Below are 15804 nucleotides of genomic sequence, written 5' to 3' on the forward strand. Positions count from 1 at the left end.
ATAGGCTAAGCCTGTGCTTTTGTTAAATATTAACATCTTTGGGGATTTAAAATAATATCTTTAGAAAAATAAGGGGGTGGAATGTTTTCCAAATAGTGCGCGGTGTATCCCACTTTAATAAAACAGAAATAGCATAGGCAGTAAGTGGTACCTGCCTTCTGCAGGAAAAGGAGGAAAAGCTGTCGTAGTTATATGAGATACAGAAGGGAGGTGAGAGATCACGGTGCTGACTGAGCAGAGAATACGCCAGTGGTACGATATTGTTTTGCCTTTTAGCAAAGACAGGAAAATGAACATTTAAGTTACTAATGGCAGCTGCTTTGGCTATTAAACTTCATTTAAAAAATTCTTTTTCCTCCAAATCTGATATTTTGAAGGATGATGCAATGTACGTATGTCACACACAGAATATAGTCGGTGGTATAAAAATGTAGCTTAAGTATTGCGTGTATTTTTTGGGTTTTTTGGCTCACTTTTGTTTTACTGCTTCTTGAAGCAAAATCCCTTTAGTTTGGAGCATCTACTTAGAGTGACTTTGGAAACTTGGCTTTTCTTATTTTTCTGTTTATCTTTGGCCTCATCTGTGTTTAAATTCTCCTTGTGCCGCTCCTCCCGTTGACAGACAGTGAAAAACCTTCAACCAGTTGCACCAGCTGGCTCAGTTTCCTCTGATCAACAGTGACTGCGGCACCACGAGTTTCTAACATCGACGTTTTGCTTTTGAATAGGGTCAGCTCTCAGTTTCAGCTGCAGTTCTGACTTACCCAACTAGAGAAGGCTGTGGTATTTTTTTCTTCCTAAATAAAAGTACCCAGCTTCCAATAAAATGATATTTTATTTGCAAAATACTTGAATTGTGCCAAAACAATGTGTAAAATAGAGGACTGGAGGGTACATCCCAAATTATATCTGAGTTCAGTCTCCTAGAACAGCAGGTAACCAAATCTTGAAGCCTCACTGTGATGAGTAACTTTTATATTTATATCTACTGTGGAAGAATATTAATACATCTTTTAGAATAAAGAGAACATAAGTGATGTAGGAAGACCAGTGCTTTTTGCTGTATATAAGAGAATTCTGGGTATATATTCAGCATCGATTTGCACTGAGATAAATGCTGATACCTGTGTAACTTCACCCTTAGAGATGAGAGCGAACACTGGTTTGTTATTTGGGAAGAATGCCGAGAAATAGGAGCACCAACAAAAGCAAAATTGCATTTTGTTCATAGTTTATCCAGAATATTTTGCTGAGGGAGTCCCATTGAATATTCAAGGTGTCAGTGGTACCTGCACATCTCTGCTCATTCCCTCCCCATACGTGTCTGCTGCTTGATGCTGGAAAATGTCTTAGATAAGAAATGGATGTGCACAGGTACTTAGAAACTCTGAAATACGTTGGTGTTCGTTATTTCTTTGGAGCTTGATGAAGGTTTAAAACACATTAGCAGGACTGCGCTAAAAAGAGTAGGAGTGTGTGTGTTTATTCGCCTGCTGACAGCTGAGATGTTTTGGCAAATAGAAAATGTGTTTAGAAGATAATAGTTTGGGGTTCTGTTGTTTGAATACAGCTCCTGGCTGTCGTTTTCAGAATAGACCAGGTGTGCTTGCAGCATGTATTGGAAATTATTTCTATAATCAAACCTAATTATTTTCTTTCCAAATTGGGCAGCTCTCCCGTAGCAAGTTAACAAATCCTTGAGAGGCAAAGGACTCGCAACTCTACGTCTTGTTGTAAGTGTGTGTGTTGTATGGGAGGTGAGGGACCCTTCTGGTGAGTTAATCAAAAAGACCTATGCAAACAAGCACGGGGATTTTATTCCGCGGTCGGTCACCGCAGTTACAGAGCCCGACATTGTTGGGTGAACCTCGGTGATCTCGCCGGCTACCGCACGCTCTGGAGCGCCAGACCCGGCTTAGTAACGACGCGGGACGCTGGATCCACAAATTCATAGCAGCTGTCACAGCTGGGCCGCGGTGAAGTTTGGTCAAGACCCTTTGAACTTTTTATTTCGCACTAATCCCATTTAGTGTGATCAATATATGGACCTCCAGCTCCTCGGTCTGTTAATTAGGTGTCAAGTGTTGGGTAGGCTGGTGTCAGGCTGTAAAATACAAACACAGGAGAGACTATCGGTGGGGAAGTGAAGTGTTTATTGTCTGAATGTATAAGAGCCCCGGTTCTGAAAAGTTGCCTTCCTCGTCTGAGATGTCCTTAGGGGTTTTGAGAGTCTTTCATTTCTCTCAGTAAGGTAATTGTATAGTTAAATAAGCATTTTACTCAAAACATTGGTGTGGTTGGGGGCTGCAGAATAATGTAAAAGATCTAATTGTACGGAGAGTTTGATGTTGGAATAGCTCTTTGCTTACCTTCCCTCTGCTTTTTTTTGTTGTTTTTCCCCATTATTAAAAATGCTTAATGACGACTCTGGTAACTATTTGTGTTGAGTTGTTTAAGATGGGAGTCCTTTCTTGTTTTGTACATTTAAAATGAAGCTTCTCCTCAGACTTCACTGATATTTACTTTGAGCTTTGTGGCCTTTGGGGAATAGACGGGATAACTTACATCTTCGTTTCCCCACCTCGAAGAATGTCAGGAGTTTTTTGAACTCCCCCATCTTTAGTTCTCTATCATTCAGGGAAGGGTAAATATGTAGAATGATATTTCAGCTTTCATACATTTTTGGGTTCCTTTATTTCAGTCTCGCAGTGACAGAAAGGACTGGGGAGTTTCGAGTAGTTTGTTTCATCTCCTTTGAAGAAAACCTGAAATTTATAATCCCAGATCAGACCTTTCCTATAACTCAAGCAACTCATCCTGTTAACTGTTTTAATATATGGCACCGCTATTTCATTAAACAACATCCAGGAATAATTAGTTCAGCAACGATGCCTCGGAACAAAAGCCCTTGATTTCGTTTAACTTTATAAGTTGGTCTCTTTTGATCTGCAAGAACACATCTGGGGCCTTGAAGAGAGCAGAAAGAAAAATATTAAATGTTTAGCAAGGCTGTTGGTGAAGGTTTCAAAGCACAGTAACCCTTTGGTACCGGGATGGAGCTCACAGCCTAAAAAGTGTGAATTTCTTGTTTCATAAGACATCTCGTGGCACCTCTAGGTGGTAAATGGTTTTGCCAGCTGATGGCCGCTACGTTTTGGCTCTACTTCCAGTTTTAAGAGATGTAGTCTCTTAATTCTTCCTTCAACTTCTCTCCTCTGTTTTTTTGTCCCTTTTTCCCCTGCTGCATGTGAATGAATTAATCGGGATCATTACTGCAAGCATGACTTGCTTTTTTCACCACGTGTCCGTGCATTAGAACGTGGTTTTGCTCTATCAGACTTTGCGCTGTGCTGCGTTGTCCCTTAATTAGCGTAGTATGATTTGCTAAGGTGGTTGGGATGAATCCATTTGTTTTTTAGACTCAGCTGCTGAGATTTGGAAAATAGACAGTGCAAAGGATATAAATTGATTCTTTTAATCTTTCCTAATATTAGAAATTGCTTACCAGCTGAACTCTCGATTTACCACCGAAAATCCTACCTCAAGGAACAATCTATGAAGATTTTTACACCAATTATTTTTTAATTTATGAAAAGGACTCTTGCAAAAATACTTGTCTGCTAGCAATGAGTTATTTTTTCTTTTCCTAATAGCAGAGGTGGCGTTTGCTTTGGTTGTAATTAGTGCGAGGAATTCACTGGTAGGTACCGTATCATTCAATCTGTACCGACGTGCATACTTGTGTTGGCTGCATGGCACTGACGTGCCTTTGCCTTTATATTCCAAGTATTTCCTAGAAGATGTACAACTCATCACGATTAATGTTAACGTTTGCCACAGCTAATGAAGCCTACCAGATCTCTCAGTAATTATTAATCACCTTTGTTTTGTTTAGTGTAAATGGTGGCTTCTATATAACAAGTTTATTTTAGAGAAGAGACAGGAGAATTTTGTTCATGAGAAAGACAAGAGCAAAAGAACTTTGTTCTTATTTTTCCCCTCGACCTGTCAAAATAGGAGCAAAAAGAGCCCAAAATATTAATTTTCATTACAGGTTTTATTTTTAAGTGCAGCTTTATGTTCACTCTGTGTTTGTTTTCCTTCGTGAGCCTTTAACTCCAAGGTTATGACCCAGTAATGACCTTCTCTTTCCACTCTCAATTGCTTTTGACCTACTCCATTAAGTAAAAAGAAATAACCTAACAGAAGGGTAACCAGATCAGTGCTGCCACGCCAAGGAAACGGGCAGGCTTGGGATGCTCTTCTTTAATCTCTCTATCCACAGAGCCTTCATTTTAATTTGCAAAATTGAACCCAGATCGAGAGCAGTAAAGCCTGAATACGGCAAATATTCATGCCTCAGTGATCTAGAGTGGCTCCATTACATTTCAGAGATTGGGAGAATTACCTTTTGGATTATGTATATTCATGGGCTGATTTTTATTTGAGATATAATATTACTCGCGTTGGGCTACATGTCACACATTCTACCCAAAGCAGCCTTCTCACAAAGCTCCGAATGTTCATTACATGTAAAAGTTTAACTTCTTTACTCTATAGTTTCCTCCTTTTTGTGCTTTTCAAAGGCTGGTAGTAAACAAATTTCTTTTAAAGAAGAAAAAAAAGCCTACTAGAAGTTCTATAAAACCTTCAGCCCTGTGTTTACTGTGATAGTTTCTTTTGCATGGGACTTTGAAGTCTTCAGATAAAAGTATTCTTATTGTTCTAAACCGAAATCTATTTGGAAACAATAATTCATTCTGTTGGAAGAACAACGTTGCAGACGACTGTGTTTAACCTGTCGTTTTGCATTGGTTTGACTCCTTTTTTGGGATTTCTGTTTTTTCCTTGAAAAATGTTTTATTGAAATAATTTTTGATAAGTTGCAGACATTTTAATTAACTTGTGAACGTTAAGCGTATTGCGTGTCATGGTTTTACTATAGGTCTCGCTTTCTCTGTCTAGATGCTTGCTGGCTAAACTTGTCATTGTTACGTTATGCTTTTAAGATGCATCCTTTAGCTGTAGTGATGGATGGCACAAGCGGAGCTGTTTAATGTAAAGGTACTTGACATCTTAAGATTCTTGTTTTGGTTACAAAAAAAGTGAGAGATTTTAGTTATTTGAAGATGGAAGGATATTGAGTCAGAAGATTCCCCGGATCTATAAGAGGAGGATCAAGGTACAGTGGAGCTTGGTGCTCTTGGTGTTCCCTCGTGGATCCCAGGCAGAGGAGGAGATGGAAGGGGTGGAAGCTGAAGAGCATATAAAAACATGTAATTATTGGGAAATAGCAGGATGGTCAATTACAACTGAGCGGCCTGATTGTCTTTTATGGCAAAATGTAGAGATGGGAAGAGTCGTGACTTTAGGAAGGCCTGAGGAACATATCTCATAGCATCCTCGTGTGGAAGTTGGGGTTTGGGTTGGATTTTTGATGTGAGTTGGAAACTGGCTGGAGTGGTTGAGGCTGCTGGAAACTCTGCTGTGAAATGATAGATGAGATTCTGAAGGATGTGGTTTAGTGACAGTGTTGGGTTGCTGGTTGGACTCGGTCTTGAGGGTCTTTTTCCAACCAAATAATTCCATGATTTTACGATTCTATGATAAATATTCTGGAAAATCAGCCTTTTGTTTTCAACAAGTGAACACTGGGTCCTTCTTGAGAATTTGGATTGTGACGAAGGTTGCAATTGAGTTTCTCATCTGCAGTGAGGTGTGATGCCGTGTTATATCACACGGGTGACGAGATTACTGGAGTTTACCAAATAAATCCTGCACTAAGACAGCAGACAGGCAATGCAGCGGCCATTGGAGGGTTTACAGTAAATAGTGAATTCAAGTCAGTTTAGTCACAAGAATAAAACAAGTAGAGGATAGTTTTGTCATTCAGTGAACTTTGTCCAGCCTGAGCATGGGATGGATTAGGCTCTGTTGAAAAAAACAGAGATTATATGTGTAAAGGCTACAGGAGGATGCTCAGGCACAGAAGGTCACTTAACTTTATGTGCAAATTCTTAATATTAACACTTGCTAATTCTTGATTTGTATAGCATGCATGTAATTTAAATTAAAATTACAGTGTTAAAGCAGAGCAGTGTAAGAGTAAGATCATTGACCTGCTGCTTTATTTACTGGATGCAGAACCGTATTTTAGGTGCTGTGAAAGGAAATAAGCTAAAGGGATTTTATAATATCCCCTTTTATGTTGCTTTATTCCAGTGGTGCAGTGCAGGCTCTTCAGGCCATGGTGTTATTTAATCAGGAGGATGAATACATTGAATAAAATCTGATAGAACATGTGTGGCATTACATGGGCACCACAGTTGTCATATGGTGAATGGCCTTATAAGCAGCACTTAAAAGTTAAGTTAAAAGAATCATTCTATGCGAAATAGATCACTGTGTGATGCCGTGGACAAACAAGAGATTCTAGAAATATTCCAGAGCTTTCAGAAAATTGTTCCTCAGCCACATGACGTTGGTGGCACCCACAAACTTGGAATTATTTCTGCCTCTTTGAGGCTTCTACTCTTTGTGGTTGGTCCGGGCTATTGTTGTGATGCTGCCTGAGGAGAGATGGGTTTCCACAACATGAGCCGTGGGCAGTTTTTGTTGTGTGGCTCCTGTTCCACAACGTACTATTGACAGCTCTGGTCTCACCTCCGTTGGACGCTGTTCTGAAATCCTGGTGGAAGAACTGGAACTAATGTTTCTCAATGTTCATTGGGATGTGACATGGAGTCGCCGTCCCTGGAGGTGTTCAAAAGGCACGTAGATGAGGGTCTGAGGGATGTGGCTTAGTGCTAGATTTAGGTTATAGTTGGACTTGATCTTAAGGGTCTCTTCCAACCAAAAAGATTCTATGAAGTGCAAAGGCGTGTTGGAGAATGAAGAAAATATTCCATATATTAATTTTTAAACTAAAAGATTTTGTTATTTGGATGGAGGGTTGGCTCATGATTTCTTAGTGCTCATTGTTGCTGTCTTGTGCCAAGGGCTCCTTTGGACGCCTTTAAACAGCAGTGGTTTGCCATCTTTGCTAAACACTTATCTATAGGAGACAGTTTTGCTTGTGAATCGTCATCCCTCATATAGCAAAGAATTCAACATGCTGCATGTCTAGAAAATAGTTTATGAAAAGATCTGCTTACATGTAAGAACAGTTTATATCTGAATTAGAGCTTTGCTTTGTCTCAGTATATGTGCTTAGGCATGGGTTGGTTGAAAACTAAAACTGGTGGTAGACTTTCAGGCGAGTGGGCTGCAGTTTTTTGGTAGTGTCGCTTGACATCTGCTGATCACCAAGAGATGGTGCTGGAAGCAGGAAGATGAGATACCTTGTTCTTGGTTTTTGGCACTGTAGTAGAATAACAGAGAGGAAAGGAGTCTTGGTTTCCAAAGCCGATCTGGGCTGCACTGTGGTCCTGCAGTTGGGCCTGAGTTTGGTCCCCTCTAGTAGAAGGGAAACACTTTGACTGGAGGATATTAAGATGTTTCTTGTATTTGGTGCTTTGCTGCAGTGCGTGGTCAGTTTGTGCCTCTTGGTCTGGTTTTGTTTGGGTGCTGGTTCAGGCAGGTTTGCTCTTGGGATATTTCTAAACCTTGGCTCTTCGCAGCTCAGCTCTGAGGTGGGATCTTTATTTTAAACTGGCTTGAGTCCGCTCCATTTGCGGGGGTGTCTTTTTGTAATATGTATGTAATACTTCTATAAATACTGAGTTTATCATCAGTATTTCCTTTGATAGGTTATTGAGACTAATTATTCAAACTTTGCGGTTTCTCCTCAGTATTACAGGGAAGTTTGGTTGCTGTATCTTCCCGATGGGAAAGATGCGCTCCCAGTGTTGGGAGCCAGCAGGGTGGCTGGGTTCTTATCTGGAGAAGCTCTGAGCAATGGCATATGGTTGATAATTTAATGGAAGTTGGATAAATAAAGAAAAAGGAGCTCTGATATATAGGGGAAAAAGTCATTAGTGGACTCTTTCTGTATCCTGTTTTCTATTAGTCCATACTGCACTGCTTTGAAAATCTTAGTGGCCTTTTCCTTTGGTCTGTGAATAACAGGGCTGAACTGTTTGGGTTTTGCATTTTTCATACTCTACATTTGAACACAAACTTCTTCTTTCTCACCGTTTTTATAGAGCTTTACATAATGCTTTAGGAACATTAACGCCATTATACAAATAGAATTGAAAAAGTGAAGCAAATCCATTTGCAAATGATGTAAGATTGCGACACGTTGCCTCTTGATTTATATGATGGGATAGAATGAGTTCCCTTGCGCCATTATTAGAAGGCAAAATGTGGGGGAATTTCTTTGCAAAGTTTGTAGCAAGTTTTATAACGGCATCCAAGTTATCTGTGTTTACCTACATGGTTTGTGTGCAATGAAGTCTGTCTCTTTAAAATTGCACTCAATATTGTTCAATTTCTTTCTGTGTCGAAATGCCTGATTCCTCAAAATAAGAACAAAATGTGTCTCTGTTTAGTGATTGCTAAAATGGGCCTCGCTCCGTTTTCATGGGCGAGATAGAAGTTGTTTTACAGCCAGCGTTTGGAGGACAAAAATTGGGTGCTCGAAATAAATGCAAAGAAATGACTAAAATATTGGTGGGAGCTGGTCTTGATTAGGAATTCCTATTGTACAGGACAGAATGCTCAATACTATTTAGCGGCGTTCTTTTGGTAGATGGGTGGACTTGGTCCCAACTCCCTACTTGAAACTTCTAGTGCTGTAAAGTTAATGTGTGAAACTTTAGAGCTGTAACTTGTGGGGGATCCCTTACCAAAGGAAACTGGGTATGTGTAAGAGAAACAAATGTAATACTGGGGGCCGGTTGCGTCCTTTTGGGTGCCAGACAAAACAAAGATGTATTGTAGTTATTTAGTGCAGTCTCTTGAAGAAAAACCCTACGTTTGGAGTATTTTAAAATAGAGATGAATGTCTCTGTCAGTCGGGGTCAGTGAAAAGGGATGAAATACTGGGCTGCTGCTCGTGATCGGCTCAGCAAACGGGACGCTGGTGATTTAAAGCTGCTCTGGCTCCTGTTACTTGACCCGGTGGGTGCAGATCAGCTCCTGATTCACTTTTCCGCTGGTTCCACGTCTGACCTTTTGGAGGGAGATGCAATTCCCACTGGGTTCTCGTGTGATCTAACCCACCCCCCATCGCCTAAGTGCACTCGTGTAGCGTTTTTCTGGTCACGTTCTAATTCCTATGTAGCTTGTGCTCTTGGAAGAGTTTATGGTCAGTTAAGACGTGGTGCTGCGCGCTCCTTTGAGAGCTGATTCCAGTACTGAGAACAGATAGGGAAAAAAAGGATGGTCTTGAATACGTTCTTCCAATTTGCTTTTCTTCCCTCCTTGTGTATGCTTATGGGAACTTTAGGTGCGTTAATAGATACTATGAATATAAGGGGTAAATCTGTTTAGATAGGTTGATTAAATCCGCCTGCGAGGTACTGGATACATCAGCATGAAGCACTGATTTTTCAGTAGGTTCAGGAATGCAGGATCTTTCCCTTCGCATGTGTGAGGACAAGCAGACCTGTCTGACAGCCAGACCCAGCTACATTGTGTGATCTTCCATGCTCTGGGTGAGCACAGTGGGGAGAGGCTGCTCTCCCATGAGATAATGGGGGGCAGCACAGATAATCTGCTTGGCTTGGCTTGAAAAAGCTTTATTTTGCATGATGCTGTACGGTTTTGGCGTGGTTTTTAATTAGGATACTGTTGTCTGAAAGAGAATTAGTCAGGATCCAAGACTCAAACCAAGAGTCTAAAACTCAAATGTGTGGGAATGTTCTCAGTCTGTTCTCTTGGTGCTTTTTGAATTGTGGACTCTTCTAGATCACCTTCACAAGAGAGCAGGGGATGAGATGTGGCTTTGTGCTTGTGATGCACTCGTGTAATTAATCACCTTTTTCCTTGCTTTTTCATCGTTAGGTGACCAAGAAAGTGAAGTCCATGCAGATGTTCCATACTCCTGTGACTTACGCTATGCAGGGTGACAGAGTGGGTATCTGCGTAACCCAGTTTGATCCCAAACTGCTAGAACGAGGCCTCATTTGCACCCCAGAGTCGCTTCACACCATCCACGCTGCGATCATTTCCCTGAAGAAAATCCAGTACTTTCGAGGAGCTCTGCAGACTAAGGCCAAGTTCCATATCACAGTTGGTCACGAAACAGTTATGGGCAGAGTGATGTTTTTCAGTCCAGCCCCTGCTGACTTCAATGAAGAAATTCAAGAAAACACTTTTGATTTTGACAAAGATTATCTTTATCAAGAGGAATATTTGTCCAAGGACTCAAATTCTTTGAAGGAGGACAAAGAAAAGGAGCAGGGAGGAGAAGTCCAGCTCCCAAGACAACAGTGGGCGTTGCTGGAGTTTGAAAAACCCGTCACTTGTCCTAAGCTGTGCCTTGTGATCGGCTCCAAGCTGGACACCGATATCCACGCAAACACCTGCAGGCTGGCGTTCCATGGGGTGCTGCTCCAGGGCATGGAGGACAAGAACTACACGGAGACTTTCCTTCCAAAGCTGAAGGTGTACAAACTGAAGCACAAAGAAGGACAAGTGGAAAGGGTAAGGCGTCTTTTTGTTGTAGGAGGGAAAAGGAAATATTTATTCTGCGTTAAGTACGTTTATAGGTGGGCTACAGGATTTTCACTGTTCTAGAGCCTTTATACATATTTTTCTTAAGTTTGTATACCTAGTGTATTACATCTTGTCTGTTTGCCAACAGAAATCTCTGCTTAAAAGTGACCAGTTTGTTCAGTTCAGTGCGGCATTGAGTAATTTCCACCGGTGGTTTTGATGTGTAGCGACTTGTTCTTGCTGCAAACTGGTTTTGTTTGTTCACCTTCCCGAGTGGCTCATCTGTTCCCACTTGACAAAACTTCCAGCTTTGCGTTGACATGTATTGCACAGTTATTCTGCAGCACATTGGAAATGTAGAGACAGCCTAAAGACAAGTAAGAACATAGAGTAAATAACACAGAGAATACTATTAATTATGCATTTTTACATTTTATTACATAAAAGCTTTAATTATTAACACCTTCTAGTAGACAAAACTAATCTCCCACAAGATGCTTTACAGAGCTGTAGAATCTGAAGTTGGGATCAAGCTCATGAAATGGAGAACTCGGAGCTTTGATTCGTGTGTGTTGTTTCCATGTTGCACTGGTGTTAATCTGCTATAGCGTATGTATTGACCCTCTTCATTGTGGCAGAAAATAAAGGTGATTTCTGGAGGAGTCGGCATCCACGGTAAAAATTGACTTTTTCTGTACCATCCCTTCAGTATGGATAGATACAGTCTATAGCAGTTGGTATTATTACATTGCTACGTCTGTTATTCTCCGTTTTTGCTCTCAACACACGGCCCAGGTCCATGGGGGTTGGAAACATATGGAGTTCCAGTTGTGTGAGTGGTCTGACTGGGACAGCACAGTTTGCTCTTACCCTTGTTCATACATTTTTAATTATTTTTATTTAGTGTTATTTTCAAAGCCTTTGCCAGTTTGCTTACTCTGCTATTGATTTTACTGTGTAAATAATGGAATAATGTTAATCAAATTACGTATGTTTTCTTCTCTGGCCCAGAATATAACCAGTGAATATGGGTTATTTAGTATTTGGCAAACATTTATTATGTGAACTGTGTTGTTATCTTCCCCTGCCTTTTAAACTATAGAGCTGGGTGTTTTTATCGTGTTACACTGTCTTCATCTGTCCCACGGTGTGTCCTGTGTGTGAGCCTTGATCACTTTCTGTATTAGCGCTAATTGCCTGCGAATGAACAGTCGCTATTGAATAGACTGTCTGCAGGGCAGGTTTTTCTCGGATTCTGCCTCCTGTGACATTGTAGATATTCCGAACTGGCATTTTCCATGCTGGTTTTCCAAAAGGATAGCGGAGCAAATGTGGTAAGAAAATGCGATGGTGTAAAATCACGGGGGCACATGGAGATTTGGGAGAGTCGATGGCAAGAGGGTCGTGCCCGCTGGGAGTAGATCACAGCGCTAATAGAGGTACCTCCTATGAAGTCTGTGCTCTGCAGAGCCGGGAGCAGCAGGAACAATGGGGTGGAATGGTGACTTATTTTAGCACAAAGTCGCCAGCTAATAGAAACTGTGAATCAGCTGGTCCCACCCTGCTGCTGATGGATGGCTGGAGATTAGGATCGCTGGGCTTAGGGTGTCTGTGCTTGGCACCGGGACAGGAAAATGTCTTTCTGTGTCGAACATGGAAGCTCCCCCTCCTCACCATCCCTGGGGAGCCATAAAAACCAGTAATAATTAAAAAATACATGGTACCTTTAGGAGAAGCGACTTTTCCTCTGGAGAAAACTGCTGAGGAGAAGCAGCTTTGTGGTTTGCTGAAAGGCTGGGAGAGAGAGAGATGGGCACAGAACCGCTGTCCTGGTTTGGCACGGGCTGGAAACGCACTCGGATCTGGATGCGGCGGAATTCAGCGGTACCCGCCTGTAAACCATCGCGGCCCATCTAATGTGGGCTCTGCCAACCCCCCAGCCTGCTGCTGGAATTGAAATAAATGCCCTGTGGTTTAACTACCAGTTTACCCAGGAGAAATCAGGCGTTTACCGTTTGGCTTTTTGTTCCTATTCCAGTTAATGATGGAATAGTAGGAATTGTAATGTCATGATGTTGCAGCATCACGGTACTTCTGTGCCCCTTGTGTACAGCACCCCCCTGGATATTAATGTTTATTTTTCTAATAAAAGAACAACATTTGTTCTCAAAGACTTTTTGGCTCTCTAGGAGCAAGTGTGACATTTATGCTGTTTCACATAGAAATTGAATCTATGAACTGGGTAAACACCATATTTTAAAATGGTAAAAAAATCATACATACTGTAGCGAACAGTCTTGAATTAGTACGTTTGAGTGGAAAGTCACGCCCAAGCTTCCTGGGTTTTCTTGTCTGCTCAGCAATGGTAAATTTCCCACAAAAATTTGAGCACCCTTGTACTTCCGTATCGCTCACTGTTTCCCTTTGGTATCTTCACCTTCAATGCCAAGTCTTGAGTGAAGCTCTGGGAGAGAAAGAATTGGAGCCTTAGTGCTGTTGTCCACCAGGATCCTCGAATTTCCCTTTTCCTTTTCATATCCTTGCTTATTTAGCTGCTGCTTATTGTTCTTTTTATTGATGTATTACTGTAGTATATGAGCAATTTGACTTTAAAACATGTACTATCTGCTCTTCTTGGTTAAGCCAGTGTTCTGGGGGGAACTTGCTTTTAATCAGGATGGCGCATTTTAGGGTCTGTGCTGGGATTGCCCCTTGGTTATGAAAAAGTTGCACGATTCAAACTGGAGTGAGGATTTTATGTCATGTCTTTGAACTGTTGAGGACGCATATGGATTCACCTCTTAGGCTTTAGACCAGAATTGGTTGGGGGTTCAAATCTTTAGGGGGTTAGTTTGAAGGAAAATCAAGATCTGCCATTCCCACAGAACCAAGAGGGTGCTGGCAAAGGTTTGTATTTGCTTAACTTGATTTAAAAATGATGTGAAATACGACTCTAGTTTTCTCTTGCAGAAAGGACTCAAGACAGGAGAGAAAGTTCAGTGGAAGGAAGTTTGTGTCACAAGCATCTTTTGGTGTGGTTACGTGGAGGCAGAGGCTGTTGCCCTCCAGACGCTTTATTTTTGCGAAGCCTTGGCTGCCTGACAAATGTTCTTTGGGTAGGAAAACGCGCTGGGCTGGCAACAAGTGACTTGTACTGATAAAAAGGTAAAAGCAGGGCTGAGGGCGCTATTGTGAACAGCAGCGCCGCTTGAAGGAGTATGGTGTGGGAGTCCTGCTGAAAAACAGGCGGACGAGGTGCTGCGGAGGATGTTTATCCCTCCGAATCAGTGCGTGGTGGCTGCGAATGTGGGTTTGCTGAGTGGTGACGGGTCAGCAGCCCCTGCAGTGGGGGACAAGCAAATCATAGAGATAAAGAGCAACTGTTGTCCTTGATTTTGTGCTCCTAGGGACAGGCTGCTCACCAGTCAGCTCTTCATTTGTGGACAGAGAGACTCTTATTAATCCTCACACCATCTCCGAAATATCTTCCTCTCTGAATTTTACCTTTATGCAGCATTGCAGATGAATTCCAGTCTGACTCACAAAGTTCCTGGGATAAATCCCTTATATTTGTCACGTTATTTGCTCTTAGGCTTTTGTGGACATGCAGGTTGAGTGCAGTAACTTTCAGACCGTAGCAGCGCATCATTCTTTCCTGCGTGACTCAGATGTTCTGCCTGTTTTGAAAGTGTTTGCACAAGCAGGATTTATCTTGGGATGGTCGTCACAGGGTCCTATTGTCAAGGATGCTCGTAAATCAGTAGCTCTGTGGCTGGAACAAAAGGAGAAGGAAAACTCTGCGCCGTGCTCGCGTGGCACAAGTTGCACCTTCTGCACTTTCAAACTTGTGTGGTGAAAAAATATCCGCGTGTCTCAGCTGTGATTGTTTCCCATTTTAAGCACAGCGGAATGTTTTCCTATGAGAATGGGCTTGTCCTTCCGTAAGATGCTTTCTCCGTGTTCCTCTGACACTAAGAAGAATGAATTTTCTCTGTATTTCAAACTTTTAAATGTATTTTTCTCATTATTTACCTTGCTCTTAGGCTTTGCTTGTTTGGTGGTTGTCACGTTGTGCTTGTTTCTTCAGCAGTTCCGTGTGTCACAGCCCTGGGATGGCGTCATTTCAGTCACAGCCCCTGTTCCCAAGTTGGGCGGGTTGCCGGATCGTGAGTGTTCTTATTTGAACTGGTTCTCGTGGGGACTGAGGCCGTCATGTAGCACTTTTAGCTTCTGGAGGATGGAAGAATCCCTTGCTGCTTAATAACAAGGTGTTATAATTGTTTGAATACTAGTGTGATCCAAGTGTCCCCAAAGAGACAAGTATTGTTGCAGGAGCGAGGTGTGAAAGCGGGGCAAGTTCTCAAGATTCTTATCAGAGCGCCTCTTCTGAAGCCTGAATGGAGGAGGAAAAGCTTATCTTTCAGCATCTTTTAAAACTCTGTTTTTCTCTTACAGTAGGATAACAAGAGCAAGTGCGTTACCTGGGTGTTCAAATGGAAAGTCTTTGGCACCATTGCTCAATGGGTCCTTCTGGCCTTTCAGGAGAAGGACGAGATATTGTGGAGATCAGCACTAGTGAGGCCTGAGAGAATAGTATTTCAATTAATTGATGAGCAGCAATGCCCCAGACCGTCCTTTAGGGAGCTTGATGCTTTCAAAAGCAGCGGTCGTGAAAATGACTTCTTTTATTTTAACATTTATCAGCCATATTTTGTCTTTTGATTCCTTATGAGTGAAAATGGCAACATTTAGTTTCCAGACTTTGTGTCAAGTTTATAGTAGCTCAACCACATATTTAACTGAAATGCTGAAGGAGGGAAAATGAACTTGCCCAGGAGAAAATAGGAACATCCACTGTGGTTGAGTTGGACTTCTGAGGAGGTTTCCTTTGCTTGGGGAGGTGGTAAGTTCATATGGGATGGCCAGAATATTCCTGTCTGGAAAGGTTGAGTTGTGGATTGTGTGTGAGCAACACCGGTACTTTTATTCCCACTGAATCCTTTCCAGATATCAGTAATACCAGAATACATTTTGCAGAGTTATGTCTGTGCGCTGTACCTTGAATTTTCTGTTGCATGGTTGTAGTGCCGCTAAGAACAAAGAGAAATAAATATGTTACCTGTTGAGATAGTTAGATTCTTCCATGTAACTTATTCCTAGATAAAGGATGTTTTGTTGGCCTGGGCTAATGTTTGATCTGCT

The 15804-nt window shown here is 41.7% G+C and overlaps 1 protein-coding gene across 1 annotated transcript in view; it reads left to right on the forward strand.

The window, feature by feature from the left end:
- EEFSEC (eukaryotic elongation factor, selenocysteine-tRNA specific) overlaps positions 1-15804 on the forward strand; it is a 101629-nt gene that overhangs the window by 46069 nt on the left and 39756 nt on the right. The window contains exon 5 of the mRNA XM_080350628.1: positions 9949-10590. Within this exon, the coding sequence (XP_080206754.1) occupies positions 9949-10590 (642 nt within the window). The remainder of the gene's footprint in view (positions 1-9948; positions 10591-15804) is intronic.

Source organism: Nesoenas mayeri, assembly GCF_963082525.1.
Source record: "Nesoenas mayeri genome assembly, chromosome: 10".
NCBI lineage: Eukaryota > Metazoa > Chordata > Aves > Columbiformes > Columbidae > Nesoenas > Nesoenas mayeri.